Source organism: Leucopleurus acutus (assembly GCF_964270905.1).
Source record: "Leucopleurus acutus genome assembly, chromosome: 11".
Classification (NCBI taxonomy): domain Eukaryota; kingdom Metazoa; phylum Chordata; class Mammalia; order Artiodactyla; family Delphinidae; genus Leucopleurus; species Leucopleurus acutus.
The window spans coordinates 1,977,081-1,994,181 of record NC_139152.1 but is presented as its reverse complement, the minus strand read 5'-3'; the positions used below and the strand labels follow the sequence as shown (position 1 = coordinate 1,994,181).

Below are 17,101 nucleotides of genomic sequence, written 5' to 3'. Positions count from 1 at the left end.
TCCTGACTCTGTCCTGTCTCAGCTGCCCACTCCCAGGGTCGAAGTCAGGATCCCCGCCATGACCGCGAGCCACATCCTCTCCATGGCCTCAGACCAGCTTCCTGCTCTCCTAACAATACCAGCCATCCTTCCTGCTCCCTCCGTCCAGCGCTGGACTCCGGCAGTGCCCTCCTCCTGCCCTGAGGTCGTCTCTCGCCTGTGTCTGCACTCAGCTGTTACTTCTCTCTTCATTTCCTTGATCACTTGCAAAAGCACCAACTCCGACCCCGTCCGACCAGCTGCTACCTGAGCGGTGCCCTTGGGGAGGGTAGAGAAACGCACAAGGCTGAGCCCACGTGTCACTTCCCCTCATGACCACCTCCTCTCAGAGGCCCTGGGTGCCTGGAAACCGTACTGCACTGCCTGGCTCCGTTCATACCACGCTTTCTTCCGCGACCCTTTTATGCCTTTGCCTCACCCTTCAAGCCTCCAGGACCCCGTCCCCTTTCACATTCCAGCTGACGGCTTGCTACCTGATCCGCTGAGAAGAGAGGCGCAGTCAGTAGAGGACTTCCGTCTGTTCCCACACCTGCATCTGAACCCACAATGCACCTCCCTCCCCGGGACCGTGATGAACCGTCCTGGCTACTGGGCTCGTGCCCCTCTGTGGGCATCCTGCCCTCCTGCCCACCAGGGGTACGACCCTTCCAGCCACTGTGCCCTCACTTCTTTACTGCCCATCGTCTGTCTCTATTACATGATTTCATTTAAAAACAAGCAAAACGATTCCGCGCCCTCTTGCAGGAACTACCTTTTCTCTTCTCCTACCTTTTTCCAGCAAAATTTCTCGGGAGGGGTTGTTTCTACAGGACCCTCCGCTCCAGCTGCGGTGGCCCCTGAGCGCTCACTTGAGATGCGCTGTGTGTGTAGAGCACACAGCAGGTCTCAAAGATGTGCAAAACGCAGAGGGACAAACATCTCACTAAAAACTCTTTATTACTGGGCTTCCCTGGTGGCGCAGTGGTTGAGAGTCCGCCTGCCGATGCAGGGGACACGGGTTCGTGCCCCGGTCCGGGAAGATCCCACATGCCGCGGAGCGGCTGGGCCCGTGAGCCATAGCCGCTGAGCCTGCGCGTCCGGAGCCTGTGCTCCGCAACGGGAGAGGCCACAGCAGTGAGAGGCCCGCGTACCGCAAAACAAACAAAACAAAACAAAACTCTTCATTCCAGCTGAAGTGATTGTATTTAGGTTATGCTGGATTAAATAAAATCTATCCTCACCGTCCATTTCGCCTGTTCCTTTTTCACTTTTTTAGTGTGGCTACTGGAAAATCTACCTTGCACACACGGCCCACATCTGTGCTTTGCACCGTTTCTGTTGGACAGAACCGTCTGGAACGCTCCTCTGTCCTCTCTGGAACATGTGTCTGTTACCTTTGTCCCCGTCACTCCAACATGACAGGTGTTGCCAGGGTCCGAGGCTGGTGGTCAGTTTCCTGTCCTGGTGCCTGCGGCACCACGTCGGTTTCTGTGGGACCACTCGTCTGTGCCCAGGCTCAGATCAAAGCCAGGGGCTCGTCGGGAGGAGCTGGGACGTGGAGCCAGGACGCTGGGAGGGCAGAGGCACGGGCCCTGACGGCAGCCTCCACCTGCCTGACGCCCTGCCTGGGCTGCCAGTGCCGTGAAGCCCGCTCGATGCCAGCACAGGGCAGGCGGGACCTGCCCTGAGGGACCGTCATCCGATGGCGGTCCCGGACCCTCCCGCACACCGGACTGATCGTGGCTGGAGGTGCCTGCACATTTCGCCTCCCAGCATCCCTCGGAGGACTCGGAGCCCCGCTGGGCCGGCAGAACGTCCTGACGCTCCCTCTCTCCTTCTCTTCCAGGCTTTTCAGTGCAATCTTAGAGCAAGCCACCAAAGCCGACGGGGCCAACGCCCTGGGAGGGAAGGGGGCTGGATTCGACGTGAAGGCCCTCAGGGCGTTCCGCGTGCTGCGACCCCTGCGGCTGGTGTCCGGCGTCCCGAGTAAGTAGCCTGGGCCTGTCGGCCGCGTGACCTCCCCACCGTCCCCCAGTCTCCCCCCAACCTGAATTGCCAAGGAACCCGATTTCACATACACGGAGGGTTTTCTTGAATGGGTTCCTTTGCTCTAAAGGTCCCAGCTCTGCTGAGTCCATTAAAACCCACCGTGGCCCCCGCTCCTGTGACCGCCTGGGGAATCCACAGCCTGGTGGAGACAGCTGCACAGAACAGCCTCGCGGCCATCTGAGCAGCCCCGTCCGCCACCCCGGCCGGGGCTGGGGCTTTAAATACATTTGCAGCAGAAGAGCAGTGAGCTGCTCCCCAGGCTCCCAGGGCATGGGAGCCCATGGGATTATCTCTGCTGTCTGTACTGTTCCAAAGAACGGTGGTCGGTTTCCTGCCCTTGTGCCTGCGGCACCACGTCGGTTTCTGTGGGACCACTCGTTTGTGCCCAGGCAAAAAAAGCATCCGTGCATGTTCAGGAAGTTCTGTTTTGCCACTTCTGCCAGCCCTCTCCTCCTTTCACGTCACGTGGGGCATCTCCGGCCACAGAAGCCCTATTTTTGGGCTCGCCGCCTGTCAGAGTGAGAACTGCTTTTCCCTGAGGGGGGAGGGCGCTGGCCTGGAGACAGGCCCGGGGACGGCGCCCCTTCTCCCTCTCCGGCAGCAGCCCCCCATGGCGGGGGGCCCCCCGGCCCTGGACACAGAAGGTCAGGCTCCCAGCGTCCGCTCCGGCAAATCCCGGCCCAGCCTGCCCCCGGGCTGAGTCCACTTCCGGACCTCCTGGCGCCGCTGTTCGGCTGGGGCTCACTGACCTGGTTCTGGATGTGGGTGCTGGGACGTGTCACCGTCCGCTCAGTGTGACCAGGTCTGGGCCCTAACTCGAGGTGGAGGAGACCCCCGAAGCGGGCTGCAGCCAGACGAGCTTGGAGACAGGGCCGGGCCAGGAAGGTAGAGGGGGCCTCTGCACACCCACCTGTCCACCTGCATGGCCGCCACTCAGTGGGTAAAACCTCTCAGGGTGTAGAACTGTGGGAACACGAGGGAGGGATCTTGTATCGACCTGTCCAGTGCTTTCTGCACCCACGCAGGATAGTGGAAAGGTCCTCCCGGGGTAACTGAATTGACCACAGCAGAGCAGAGAGAACCAGGCCTCCTGAGTGAAACCAACTCTCCCCACGGCACCGCGTGACCTCCCGTAAAGAATGCGTGCGTCTTAGACGCTTACAGGCGTGTCCTGCCTCTGCCGTTACCTTATAAGCCCCCTGAAGCCCAGAGCTGTGCCCTGTGTTGTCTCTGACTCCTGCCTGATGCTCGCCTGGTCTCTGCTCGGGGCGGGAACTCCCTGGGTGGGCAGAGGCAGGAGTGGGGGTCCCCGGGCAGCGGTGGCCTGTGTTAACTCCCAGCGAGTGTAGACCGTGGCCCCTCTGCTTGGCCTTAACCACTGGGCACTAAGAATGGCGACAGTGTACGTGACGGCTGAGACCCGGGGCCCGTTTGCAAAGCCTAAATTATTTGGCTTTTCGTGGTCAATTAGCCATCGCTCCATAGGCCAAACTCAAGGAGTGAGAAGGCAGGGTGGGAGTCGGTTCGCACAAGACTTTAGGGGTTTAGTATGATGGTGCAGCGGACGCGCCGGTGGCAGGGACTGTGAGCTGAGCCCACACTTCACCCAGCACGCTACCACGGGCATGATGCTGTGTGTGCGCGTTTTAGGGCCCGCAGCGTCAGGGCACCGTGCAGGGCGTGAGGACGCGTCATGAAAATAAGCATGGCCCCTTCCCTGGAGGAGCTTGAAACTCTAATGAGAGTACACCAGGCAGCTTTTGCTGCAGGAAAAACCATCCCAAACTCTCGGTGACTGAAAACAAGAATCACGCATCCTTGGTTCGTGTTGCATGAGGGCCCCGGGCCGGACCAGCTTCCGTCGTCACCTCATCCCAGAGCCCAGGTTGAGGGGGCGCCCAGCGTGCGTGCCTGTGGCCCTCGCGGCACGGGGCAGCTCTCGCCAAGGGGCACACGGTCAGACCACACAGGCATATTCCAGGCCTTTGCTCAGCCTGGTGTCTATCATGGCTGCTCACGTGCCAGTGGCCAGAGCAAGTCACCCGGCTGCCGTGGTCCCAGAGATGACAGGACACACAGAGAAGCACAGGTGAAGGGCTGTGGTCAAACAGTCCACTATCCCTCAGAGACGGAGGGGGTGTTATTAACAGGACTAGTTACGGTGATGACTCTGGTACAGAGGTTCCTAATCAGAGATGCAGGGGAGCTGGATCCCGTGGAGTAGCCGGGGCTTCTTCACAGAGGAAGCTTCATGGACCGCGTGCCGTCCGTGTGCGGTGCCGACGGCAGCTCCGCACTGCGGGGCTGGGAGCCGTTCCATCGAGAGGGTGAGGACGGGACTCTGCCTCTCAGGTGTGAGGTCCTGCTGCCCCGCCGTGGATTCAGGGAGACGTTCTGTCAGTGAAGCTGGTGCTCTTGCAGCCATGGGGCCTGCAGGTAGCTGTGGCTTTCCCAGACAGCTAGCAGCAGGGTCTTGTTTTCTGTGGGTCACTGGTGAAAAGGGAAAAGCTCTTTCGGGGGCTTCAAGGCAGGGCTGACCCAGCCTTTCTCACTGGGAGAGCGTCTCTGCGACCTTTTAAGTAGTGACGTGTGTAGACCCAGGTGGCTAAGTGCCCCGGGCTGGTCTGATTGATCTCGTGGAAGACAACGTCACCGACGTCTCCCGCTGCAGACCTGGACGGAGGCCTCCCTCCTCCGATGCCACAGCCTTTGGCTCTCCTCCCCGCCACACCGCTCCCGTCTCCTCCTTCTCTCTGGACCTGCCGCTGCCCGGCTTTCTCCCCCATGGTAACGCCGAGGCATCTCTTATTGAGACCACCGGGGATCTCCGCGGTGCCGAATCCAGCGGCCTGTCTCGGGGCCGCTTACCTGACTCTGCAGGATTAGATTCAGCGGGTGGTCCCTCATCCGTGAGCCACATCATCTCCGGGCCTTGGGGACGCTGTTCCTTCTCAGCTCTGCCCTCACTCCACTTGCTTTCCTCGTGGGAGTCGCGGGCTGACTTCCCTCGCCTTCTCCTCCTCTTGCTGCTGGGAGCGCCAGCTCCGTCCTCGGGCCTCTTCTGTCTCTGCCCTGGTCCCTGGTGGTCACGCCCAGTCTCCTGCGTGGCCTGTGAGAACGGCGAGCTGCTGCCGCCCGCACACGGCCCTCTCCTCCGAGGCCGGACCTGCGCTGCCGCCTCCGTCCCTTCGCGGGAGGCCTGGTAGGCGGCGCCCTGAGCTCACCGTGTCCCCCAGAGCCTTGCCCGTTTGGTAAAGGTCAGCCTCATCCTTCTAGTGACTCAGGCACAAATCCTTGGCCTGTTTCTTTGTCCCACCCTTTGCTTCCAGGCCCTCAGAGCATCCTATGAGCCACACCTTCCAGATACTGTTTCCTGCCACCTCCGTGTCCACTGCAGCGCCCACCACCCCTCACCCGGACCATCACCGCCGCCTCCCGGCAGGAGTCTGTTTTGCCCTTTGCCGTTTGTCACAGCTGGGGCTCAACACAGCAGCCAAATGGTCCTCTCAAAATACGTGCCACTGTTCCGGGCTCCCCACCTCCTGAGAGACAGAGCCCCTCTGCAGCCTCCCTCCCCCCCGCCCTCCTCGGCCCCCCACCAGCCCCCGCGACCCCCAGCTGTGCCGCAGCAGCCCGAGCCCGCTCGCGTGGTGGGACGCCCGTCCGGGCGCCCTTCGCACGGCTGGCCTCGCGGCCTCGGCACCTTCTCCGGGGCCTGTCCCGCCGCCCGTGTCCTCCGCCCACTTCCCCCCTTTATTTCTCCTACACCTCTCTCCAGCGTCTTGCCCCCGTTTATCTGTTTGTCACCCCTGGCCTCACGAGGACAGCAGTTTTTTCGTTTTGCTCACTGCTGTATCCTCAGCCTCTACAATTATCTACAGAAACGCCAGGTCAATCGTCGTGGGGTGACTGGGCCCCTCATGGGCTCCACGTGGCCGGGCCACAACACCAGCCCACCCCTAAGGGACGCTGGTACTGAAGACCTTCCGTTCACGGGCGCCTCCTTTAGTGTTTCCGGAGGGCTTTTTTCTTCTAACTTATTTGGTCTTCGTGACAACTGTGTGTAGCTGTGCACATAGGTAGTACATAGTCGGGTGCTGCTTCTGTAACAAACAGGCTAACTGAGTGGTTTGTGGGACCAGAAACTCCAAGCCCAAAAAGTTACTATTATTTTTTGCGTCCAGATGTGTATTAAATGGCATTGAAATCTTAGGGTCACAGATCATGGAGGGAGAGAGATGCTTGTGAGGGTGCAAGGCCATGAGTCATTTGTTAACTTTTTTCAGCAAAGCCCACTGAGTACCTGCTTCATGTAGGACTCTGCTAGCTGTCTCCGAAGATACAGAAATGAGTCAGACACTAAGAGTGTCTCAAAAAGACTGAATTGTCAAAGAAAATAATGTTCATAGAAATGAAGGTAGAGAACAAAAATTGGAGATGTGCAAAAAAAAGTTGAGTACGACGTGTTGAATTCTGTGACAGGTGTGCTTTGGGGGACTCTGTACTTTGGGGAGTGGGGATAGAGATCAGGACAGGCTTCTTGGAGGAGGAGGACAGACCTTGAAGGGCAAGTGAGGAGGGGCCGCCAGGAAATCAGGAGGGAGGGGAGAGGGTGGCTGAGGCCCTAGAGTTGTACACAGGGAGGCTGGGGACCGGGGGGTGTGCATCTCACTGTGGGTGCAGAAACCAGCTGACGCTCTCAGTGAGACGCTGTGCAGCTAAGGTTTGATCACTTTGCTCCATCAAATTCCCACAGTAAAGGAAGTGAGTCCCCAGGGCTCGTGAGGCCCCACTGTCCCTCGGCAGAGGTGCAGACAGGCAGGCATGTTGCACCACAGAGAAGCCACAGGGACGTGGTGCAAGGCCGGTGCCAGGCTCGGCAGCCCATCCACCCCCATCCGCGTTTATTGATCACTTGCTGTGAGCCCCGTGCTGGGGACACAGACCAACAGGACACCACCTCCGTCTGCCAAGGTCCTGGATGCTTGAAAGCTCCCGAGGACATGAATTTTTGTGAGATTAGCTCGTTCTCGAGGGACTGTTATTTCTGGAGGCACACAGGTTAGAAATCAGCTTCTTGTCAAGCAGGGTTTGCTTACTCACCGGGAAGTGAGGGGACCACGTGTGGCGAGGTCAGGCTCTTTCCTCCTATTTTCCTTTGCTCAGACTAGAACTGTTTCTGGAAAACAGTCAGCACCAATCAGTCAATAAATATCTGTTGATTGAATGCTACGTAGACAGCACTGGGAGGGACTTGAGCCGTGATGGTTTCAGGCAAGAGCTCTTGAGTCAGACTGTCTGGCTTCTGCCCCTGACTTCCTCTGTGACCCGGGGGGAGTTACTCAGCCTCTCTGTGCCTTAGTTTCCTCATCTGTAAAATGGGAATAATAATAGGACCTATTTCACATGTTACTAGGGAAACAAAGTGAGCTAATGCATGCAAAGTGCCTCGCCTGTAGTATGTGCTCAGTTAAATGGTAGCCGCTGTTACATCACATCACTTGACGTGAGGCATGTCAAATAGAAATATCTGACAAGCACGGTCAAGACAAAGCAGATATACTTTATTTTTTTAACATCTTTATTGGAGTATAATTGCTTTACAACGTTGTGTTAGTTTCTGCTTTATAACAAGGTGAATCAGCTATACATATACATATATCCCCATATCCCCTCCCTCTTGGGTCTCCCTCCCACCCTCCCTATCCCACCCCGCTAGGTGGTCACAAAGCACCAAGCTGATCTCCCTGTGCTATGCAGCTGCTTCCCACTAGCTGTTTTACATTTGGTAGTGTGTATATGTCCACGCCACTCTCTCACTTCGTCCCAGCTTCCCCTTCCCCTTCCCCACGTCCTCAAGTACATTCTGTACGTCTGCATCTTTGTTCCTGTCCTGCCCCTGGGTTCATCAGAACCATTTTTTTTAGATTCCGTACAGATATACTTTAAACATAAAGAATATCCCAGCATTAAATAGCAAAGCTTGCCAGAGGCTCACACGCAAACAATGAAATGGACTCAAGGGGCGGGCTTCCCAGGCACGGTGACGGGTCCAGACCTTTCCTACGAAGGAGGAGCATTTGAGCTGAGCCTTGAGGTAGATGCAGAACGGTCAGGGCTGGAGATGAAAGGACATTTGGGGTGAAAACCTAGTTTTGGGGGGCCACCGATGCAGGCCAGCCCAGCCCAGCACGAGGTTTTGCGTGGATACGTCCATCACAGAGCGGGAGGTAGTGAGAAGCAGGGTCAGCAGGGAGCAGACGGGTCGGGGGTTGTCCCGGATGCCACGCCAGTAAGGCATTTTCCCAGGCGGCGATGCTCTTTCCTCCCCGTTAGAAATATTCAAACACCGCACTGCAGAGAGGCAGCTAAATGTCTGGGAAACCTGAAGAATATCAGAACGGATGGTGCACCCTGAATTCCAGGGGGCGCACCCGTCCACCCTGGACACAGCCAGCTGGGCAGAGCCAGGAGCAGAGCCGGACCAAAGAACCTCCCGCGCTCCACCTGCCCAGCCAGCAGTGGAGGCCAGCCGGGCGTCCTGCTCTCACTAATCCCCCGTGCAGGACCCTGGCCCTCTTTTTATTGTTCCTGATGGAGTGGATTCTTGACTGTAAAATTCCTGCTGCAAAATGTTAAACCTCGCCCGAGTGCCCAAGTACCCAGGTGAACTCTCCTCGTCCTGCGAGGCAGTTTCTCCCCAGAATGGGCTGCCCTCCTGGGGCTTAGTGGCTGTGAGACTGGCCGCCCTGATTAGAGAGACTGCCAGGGAATCATACCCACTGGGAGCAGATTAGAGCTGCTGGAAGCAACTTTCCCGAGTGTTTCCACACTTTGATGGTTCAGAAGCGGTCCTGCTGTCCTGCCTGATATGTGCTCATTGGGAAGCTGGGCCACCGGGGTTTGAAATCCTGCTCGGGGACAGTGTCCCATGCCTGGTAGCGGGGCCTGCAGCAGAGATGGTCCTGGCAGGCAGCTCCTATCCGAGGACACCTCACCATTCCAGAGCTGACAAGGGAAAGGCCATCCGGAGCTGATTCTTGCAAATCAAGTGACTCGGGCCTGAAATGTACAGATTTTGGAAACCGAGTCCCAGGGAAGAGCCCTGTTCAGAGCAGATGCTCGAATCCACCTTGCTTCCTGCCCCTGGCCGCTTTTCCTGCTGCCGTGTCACCACCCCGCCGTCCTCCTGGTTCACGTGACTTAACCCCGTCAAGAGCCCACGTGACGCAGGCGGGGCTGGTGCACTAGCCAGAGGTGTGCAGCCCCTTGGACTGCAGCCCCCCTTCACCCCTGCCCAGCCCACTGCCCCTGGACAGACCTGTCCCCCCTCTGCACCTCTGTTCCACCTGCAACCAGGAGGGCCTGGGCTGCGGAGCCCCCAGATCTCCTTCCTGCCCCACGGTCTCACCCTCCGCCCGCCAGTACCCGCGCGGTGCCGGGCCGTCCTGCCTCCCCTCCACCCTTCCTCCTCCCCCATCTCCTTGGACTTGGTCCTCTTCCCCCTCACTTTCTACTTTGCTTCCTCTGCCTTTTCATCCCTTTTGTCCTAAAGGGGTCTTCGATGTCATGGAACCTTATCCAAAATGAGGGACACTTACCAGGACGGGGCGTGTGCAGAAGGGCCACCCGCAGGTCCACCCCTCCCCTTTCTTCTCACGGGCCGAGGCTGCCCGCCACTGCCCACCCCGTTCTGGAACCTTCCTCCACCACTTCTTTCACAGAAAGAGAAAGTGATAAAACCTTATTCCTTCCATCGTCTCACGGTGCGATTCCTAGTCAGGGTGTCTGAGTGGGAGGGGACTTCAGGCATCCGGTCCAACCAAGCGTCCACCCTGCAGATGGGGACGCTGCCTTGGACGAGCTGAGTGGCTTCCTCGCCGTCACACAGCCTGGCACCCGGGACCCTGCACTGTTGTACGAAGGTGATGGCATCACGGTGGACCCCTGCTTGCTGGTCTCGGAGCTTGCACCCTCACACACGTGGCTCCCAGCCGCCCCGAGGAGGACGCAAAGCCAGGGGGTGTGGGTGCCCCCCGCCTCCCAGCCCCGCAGCCCACAGAGCCCTCTGGGACGCCGTGCATAGCCTGGCCTCTTAACATTCCAAACAGGTTGGCATCTGTGGGAAGAGGAGGCTGAAGTCGGTTCCCTGGGGCCGGCCTGCCCCTCGGGAGCAGGGCAGGATTCAGGATGGGGTCCCGCACACCCAGCCCGGGCCCCAGCACCCCTCTCGTGCATCCGGGCAGCTAGGCACCCACGCTCGCCCCTCCGACGCGGGATTCCTGCGCACAGCCATGGCCCCTCCCCCATCCCGCAGCTCTTGCCCCTCTCCCTGACGGTGTCTCCCAGGGGCCCAGGCTCCGGGGGCTGGGAGGGAACGGTCACAGTCCCAGCGCTGCCGCCGACCTTTCTGCTCCCTGCTCTGTGCTTTGCCTCAGTTTCTCTACCTACCAAGTGGGATGAATGACAGGTATTCCATGGAAAGGGGGGAGATTTCACCTGTAAAGCCCCGTGAGCTTCTAGCGACAAAGGGTCTTGTAAACCACCCCCCCTTGACGAGAGGGTTTCTGGACGGTGATGAGCCACAGTGGCCGGTCCTGAGAAAAGAAACACAGCAAAGCAAGTTCGTTTAAACAGGGAGCACGTTCCAGAAGCTCCAGTCCTGCTGCCGTGGAGTTTGATGGAGAAGTTGTTGAGTATTGGTGACAGCACGAGACTAAACCAGGAAAGACCCCGTTGTTTGTGCTCTACCTGCAGCAGCTAAAAAATCATACTGAGCAAGGAACTCCTGTTTACTGAGGTGCACAGACTCCCCCAGGAGGAAAATGTCCCTTCTTGATTTGAGAACAAAACGTAGGCGGTGATAAATGTCAGGGTTACCGCCAGCTAAAGGCAATGTTGGACATCTGTGCCAGCCTCTCGGCTCCAAGAGCTTTATTGGCGGGTCAAACGGCCCAGTGGTCCAGGAAAGCGGGGACAGGAGCCCTAATTTACAGACAGGCAGGTGTGGCCCCGAGTGCTTCGCCCGGAGCTGTGAAGAGAGATGGGCTCAGACTGTCTTCCAGGGCAGGGACACCCCCTGCAGGATGCAGGCCTCTGTCATTGGAGGAGACGCAGCTTCACAGCAGGTGCCTGCTTGGCTCTCAAGACCAGAGACAGGCGACACTTCAGGTGTTGGTTTATTTATGTCTCAATGGCCCCTGGACCCTGGCCATAGGGGCTGATGAGAAATGGTCCTCTTGCCCCTGCGGGCCTCGTGGTGAAGTGGGAGGTTTTCTGGGCCTGCAGTGAGGACACCAGGGGTCTGAGTCTGGCCAGACATGTGACCTACCTTTTAACCTCCAACCCTCAGTTTTCACATCTGGGAAAGGAGAGGGTTAAACTCTCTCAGCCCTTAAGCACAGTATCGTTCTGTGCTTCGATGACAGAGAACAGCCGTAAGCTGAGAATGCCTTTGGAATCACTAATTCGAGCCCGAGTCCCGGGCAGGGTGTGACCCACGGCAGCTCCCAGCAATCAGTCCAGAGGCGGCTCTTTCCCAAGCACTGACCTTGTGCCCAGGACTGTGGCCAGTGGTGTAGGTCCCACAGGAGACAGAGCTTCTTAAACTCAGGAAGCCCCATTGTTGATTCTCCTTAGTGGCTGGCCCTTCCCTGGAAATCCCAAACCTGAAATTACAACCAACAGCCCGGTGACTGTCACCTAATTTAAAATAATGGTCATAATAAGGGCCACTTAGGCTTACACGTGACACATGCTTTATAAACACTGGAAAGAAAAATGAGGGGAGAGGAAGTGAAGACACAGCGAGGCCAGTGTCCCATGAAGTGATTGATACGCAGGGCACGAGCCCCAGCCGCCTGTGATGCCTGGTCCGTCCCCTCCCGCTGGCTTGTGACAGTGAGTGGCTGAGGACGCCAGCAGTGAGGTCCCACTCCTTAGGTTCAAATCCCCAGAGCTACCACCTGTTAGCTGTGTGCCTCAGCGTCCTGGTCTGTAATGGGGGTTAAAATTGCACTCACCTTGTGGTGGTGTTGTGAGGATTAAATACGTAAGTGCTTACAGAGCATTTAGAACTACGGTCAGCATGTAAGATGCGTTCAGCAGATTTTAGCTACTGATATGTCTGGGTCCAGCTCCCTGTCTGCCAACCCCAGGCTCCAATTGGGCTGATTAGAGGAAGGGGAACTTCCACACTTGATTTCTTAAAATCCACTTTATTAAAGCATAATTTATATTCACTAAAACTCACACATTTTAAGTGTCCCGTCACAAAAGTAAGAGGCTTACACTAGTATAATTTAACTTAACCCTCTACCCTATGTGAGCCTTACACACCTTCTACGTATACAACTCTTATAAACCCCACTGTTAACATTTCTTGCTTTAAACAGTCAATTGTCTTTTAAGTAAATTATGAGGAAAAGTAAAACATAGCCTTTTCTGCCTGCCTGCTTATTCACCATTTCTGGGACTGTCTAATCCTTTCTGTAGACCAAGTTTCCTTCTGGTGTCATTTCCCGTCACCCTGAAGGACATCCCCTGGCATTTCTAGAGCACAGGTCTGCTGCTGCTGAATTATCTCAGCTTTCATTATCTGAAAATATCTCTATCCTCTTCTTGAAGAATATTTTTGCTGGATATAGAATTCTTGCCTGAGAATTTTTTTTTTTTCAGAATGTTAGAGAGTTCCACTTTCTCTTGGCCTCCATTGTCTCCGATGAGAAGTCACCAGTATTCTCATCATGGCTCCCTATATATATGCTTCTTTTTTCTTGACTGTTTCTACATTTTCTATCTTTGGTTTTCAGCACTTGACTATTATGTGCCTTGTTGTATATTTGTCCTGCTTAGAGTTTTCTGAGCTGCTCAGATTCATCCATAAATTGGAGATCGTCATCAAGTTTGGGAAGTTGTTGGCCATTATTTCTTCAAATATATTTTTCCAACTCCAGTCTCACGCTTCTCTGTCTGGGACCCCACTTACACTTATGTTTGGCCATTTTCTATTATCTCATTGGTCCCCAAGGCTTTGTTCAGTTTTCTTCAGTCTTTTTTCCTCTGTGTCCACAGATTAATTTCTGTCTATTATTCTTCCAGTTCATTACTTTTTCCTCTGCCACCTCCATCTTCATCAAACCTATTCAATGACTTTTTCATTTCAGTTACTTTTCAGTCATAGGATCTCCATTTGGCTCCTTTTTATAGTCTCCATCTGTCTGTGGAATTCCCTATCTGTTCTATGTTTAAGACCATATACTCCTTTCATTCTTTTAATATATTTTCCTTTAACTCTTTACACATTCTTTAAGCTGTTTTAAAATCCTTTTCTGCTAAGTCCAACCTCTGAGCAATCTCATTTTCAGTCCCTTTTGACTGTTTATTCTTGGTTTTGTGTCACATTTTCCTGTTTCTTTCTGTATCTGGTGGTTTGTTCTGAATCCTGGGATCATGAGTCATATGTTGTAGAGACCTGGACTCATTCACCTTCCTCAACTGAAGGGTTGACTCTTCAGCAGGCAGTTCGGTTACCTCCTGCCCCGCCATGAACTTATGGTTCTACGCTTGCTGGTGAAGATTGATCAAAAGCCCAGGCCCCTCACCTCCCAGCTCGTTTCCCTTTCAGATCTTGTCAGAGCTCAGTGTCATCTTGTCAGGATGGGTCTAGAAGGCATCTTACTCCAGGGTAAGGTCCTGTCTCCTAAGATATACCCTTTCTGGCATATCGGTTGTCTAGGGTCTTAATGAGACGTTAACTTGATCCCTCCACTCTGGCAGGGCCATAGGCACACAAGGGACACCTACACAAACTTCTGGGGCCCCGTATACCTAGCTGTCCCACCACAGCCATGCCAGATGCCCAGATTCTCAGACCAGTGGGACTGGAGTGGTCTGTCTGCTCTTTGCACTGCAGTCAGGAAACCGTTTGCAGAGAACCAGGGTGGTTTTTGTGTTCACCTCTGAGGTTCAGTTCTCTCAGGGATTACAGGCCTGAGCTACTTCATGTTCAGTGTTGGAAGACAGCTGCCGCTCATGTTTTTGTCCAGTTTTGTAATGTTTATGGTGAAAGGGCTCATCTGATACCAGTTCCTCCTTTTGGAAGTGGAAGTGTACTTGACTTCTAAATCACAAAGTGAATGACTAGTACGTTAGCAGGTGTAAGTTACATATGTTACATAAGTTTTACACGATATTATTTCTGAAGTAATATAATGCTCTGTTATAGTCTACAAGTTATATATTAACTCATTTGTCACACATTTATTGAGGACTTATTGTGGATAAGGGACAGTAGTAGTTGGAGGAAGGAAAGGTACTAGAATCTTTCTTAAGATATTTAGAAAATACCAACCCAGCAAATTGTAGAGCCAGAGTGGGCTCTCTCATCCAATGTCCTCATTTTCAAGATGTTGAAACCTAGACCCAAGAAGGTGACATGACTGCCAAGGTCACACAGCTGTTAGTGGAGGAGAGGAAACAGCCTGGCATTTTTTCCAGTCAATCTGAAATCTCTTTAAAGCACTAAGCATACGTTTGGAGATTTTCCCTAATAGAAAATTTGATCGGTGCCAAGGTCCCTATCGATCCCTTAGTGATTTGAGCCAAATGGCAAATAAGTCAGTCTGGAATCCCAAGAACACGCATAGAAAGGTTAGTTCATGCCGTAGCGTCGCCGGAAGTTGTCAGCAATAAACAAGCTTGGTGCTCTGTTAAACTCCACCTCAAGGACAGCCAGGAAGAGGGGGCTGTGACTTGCCTGGTGGAATGGTATTTGTCTCGAAGAGAGTTGAAGAGCTCTCATCAGGGCTGTCTTAGGGACTCATCCAACCTGAGAGCTCACAGCGAGTCTATCTCATTTGCCACCCAAATCCTGGAGACACTTTCCAATGTTCCCCAAAACTGCACCTTCTGCACCTTTCTGAGAGGTGTGAGACCCGGCAGGAGCCGTAACCAGACCGTGACTCCCTCCTGTTTAATCCTGTTGTCAGGCGCATCGCTCTGCACACAGTGGGTCCCCAGGAACGTCACTCCAAGAAGGCGCATCGCTCTGCACACAGTGGGTGCCCAGGAACGTCACTCCAAGGAGTCCCGTCCAGGGTCTGACATGAGGAGAATTTGACTGGCAGAGATCTCCCAACCCTTTAAAAGATGTCCATATATTCAGAGACCCAGTGACCTCGTTCTGGGGTGGGACAGTAGGAACACATGTAATGAGGGGACCTCCCTTTTGCTTTCTGAACATGGCAAGTGAGGTAATTGGATTAACTGTCCTGCTGAGGACGATTAGAAATCGCTGGGCAAAATATTCTAAATCTCCTCTTTTCTAAAACTTAGAAAAGATGCCTAACAAAGACACACATGAATCCTCTCTGGAGAAAGGTAACATCAGCACGTTCTCCAATTATTTTGAAAGACAGTTTTGCAATGATAGGGCCTAACCGACAATACAAAATAACTAGGTACACAAAGAGACAAGGTAACGTGAATGAAAAGGAGCAGAAGCTATAGACAATGGAAACAGACCCACAGGGAATCTAGGTCTTGGAATTATCAGACATAGACTTGAAAATAACTGTATTTACTATATTCAAAGAGATCAAAGACAAGGTCGATAATTTTCCAGAGAACCAGAAGATGTGGAAAAGAACCGAATGTAAGTTTTAGAAATGAAGAAGACAATATCAAATATGAAAATGCAGTGTGAACTGGGAGTTCCCTGGCAGCCCAGTGGATAGGATTCCAGGCTCTCATTTCTGTGGCCCGGGTTCAGTCCCTGGCTGGGAACTGAGATTCCACAAGTCGCACGGCTGAAAAGAAACAAAATGCACTGACTTGATTGAAAGATTTTGCACAGCTGAAAACCGAATTATTGAGCTGTGGCAAGGTCGGGGGGAATATTGAGAATAAAGCACAGAGAATCAAAAGAACGGAAAATACAGAAAAGAATGTAAAGGATTGGGGAATAAAGGCTGAATTTATGAGATGGGTTCTTCCTACATCTGTTGATAGACTCGGGATCTTGTTTACTGATGTCGTGAATTACATTTTAACTTTTATTGAAGTACAGTGCAGTGGTTAACTTGCTGTAGGAGGGGGAAGTACCTGGAGGGGCATAAGTGGGGCTTCATAGAGCGGGTGATGTTCTATTTCTTGATCTGAGTGATGGGTGCATGGCTTTGTTTTGTGATAAACCATACACCGTAGCATCTTTATTTTTTACACTTTTCTGGATGAATATTTCACAGTTGTTTTCCCCAGAATGTCTAAGACAGAAGAAGAAGTGCAGACCCAGGCATCTACGTCATTGGCAGGTGTATCCTAGTTTTCCTGTAGCAGAAAGAGACAGTTTGTCACCAGCGGGGAGGCAGCGTATACGGGGCGGCAGATCATGATGCAGTCACTTCCCACAGCTCAGAGGCGCCGTGAGAGACTTACTTCTGAGAAGGACTGGGAGGCCCCGTCCGGGGCCAGAGGGAGGAGGCCGTGATCAGTACCGGCATCTGTCTGGCGCAGGGTCAGAGAGTCTGCGGCGCGTTTGCTGTTTCTGCTGGGACGGTGGCTGAGGGTGGAGGGCTTAGGGGTCAGTTGGCTTGGTTCCTAACTCCAGCTCCTGGACAAGTCATCGGTCGTACCCAAGCCTCGGCCCGTTGATCTTTATCAAGATCGCTGGAGAATTCAATGAAATGATGTGTAGAGCACTTCACCCGGTGCCCAGCTTATGCCGGGTCCTCAGGAAGTGGGAGCTGCTGTTGCCATCGCTCTTGTTCACTTTGGATCCGAATTTTTTAATGTTTTTCCTTTGAGTTCTTTCCAACTCAAATTGCTAATGCAAACAATTAATTCAACATGAAGGTTGGTATTTTAATTACTCTTACAGTTGGTAATCTATTAGGCAGCAGAGTACCCACCATCCCCTTCCCAGGCCAAAACCCTCCGGTAGTGCCCACCAAAGCACTTGCTGGACGCAGAAATTTATTAAGATGGAAAGGTTAAATTAAAAATAAATGAAAAGCTCTAATGAATAAGGACATCT

At 53.9% G+C, this 17,101-nt stretch overlaps 1 protein-coding gene across 1 annotated transcript in view; it reads left to right on the top strand.

Annotated features, from left to right (window-relative positions):
* The window catches only part of CACNA1C (calcium voltage-gated channel subunit alpha1 C), a gene marked incomplete at both ends in the record, with an annotated part of 456,740 nt that overhangs the window by 282,304 nt on the left and 157,335 nt on the right, over positions 1 to 17,101 (top strand). Inside the window, one exon of the mRNA XM_082850933.1 lies at positions 1,865 to 2,004. Within this exon, the coding sequence (XP_082707059.1) occupies positions 1,865 to 2,004 (140 nt within the window). The remainder of the gene's footprint in view (positions 1 to 1,864; positions 2,005 to 17,101) is intronic.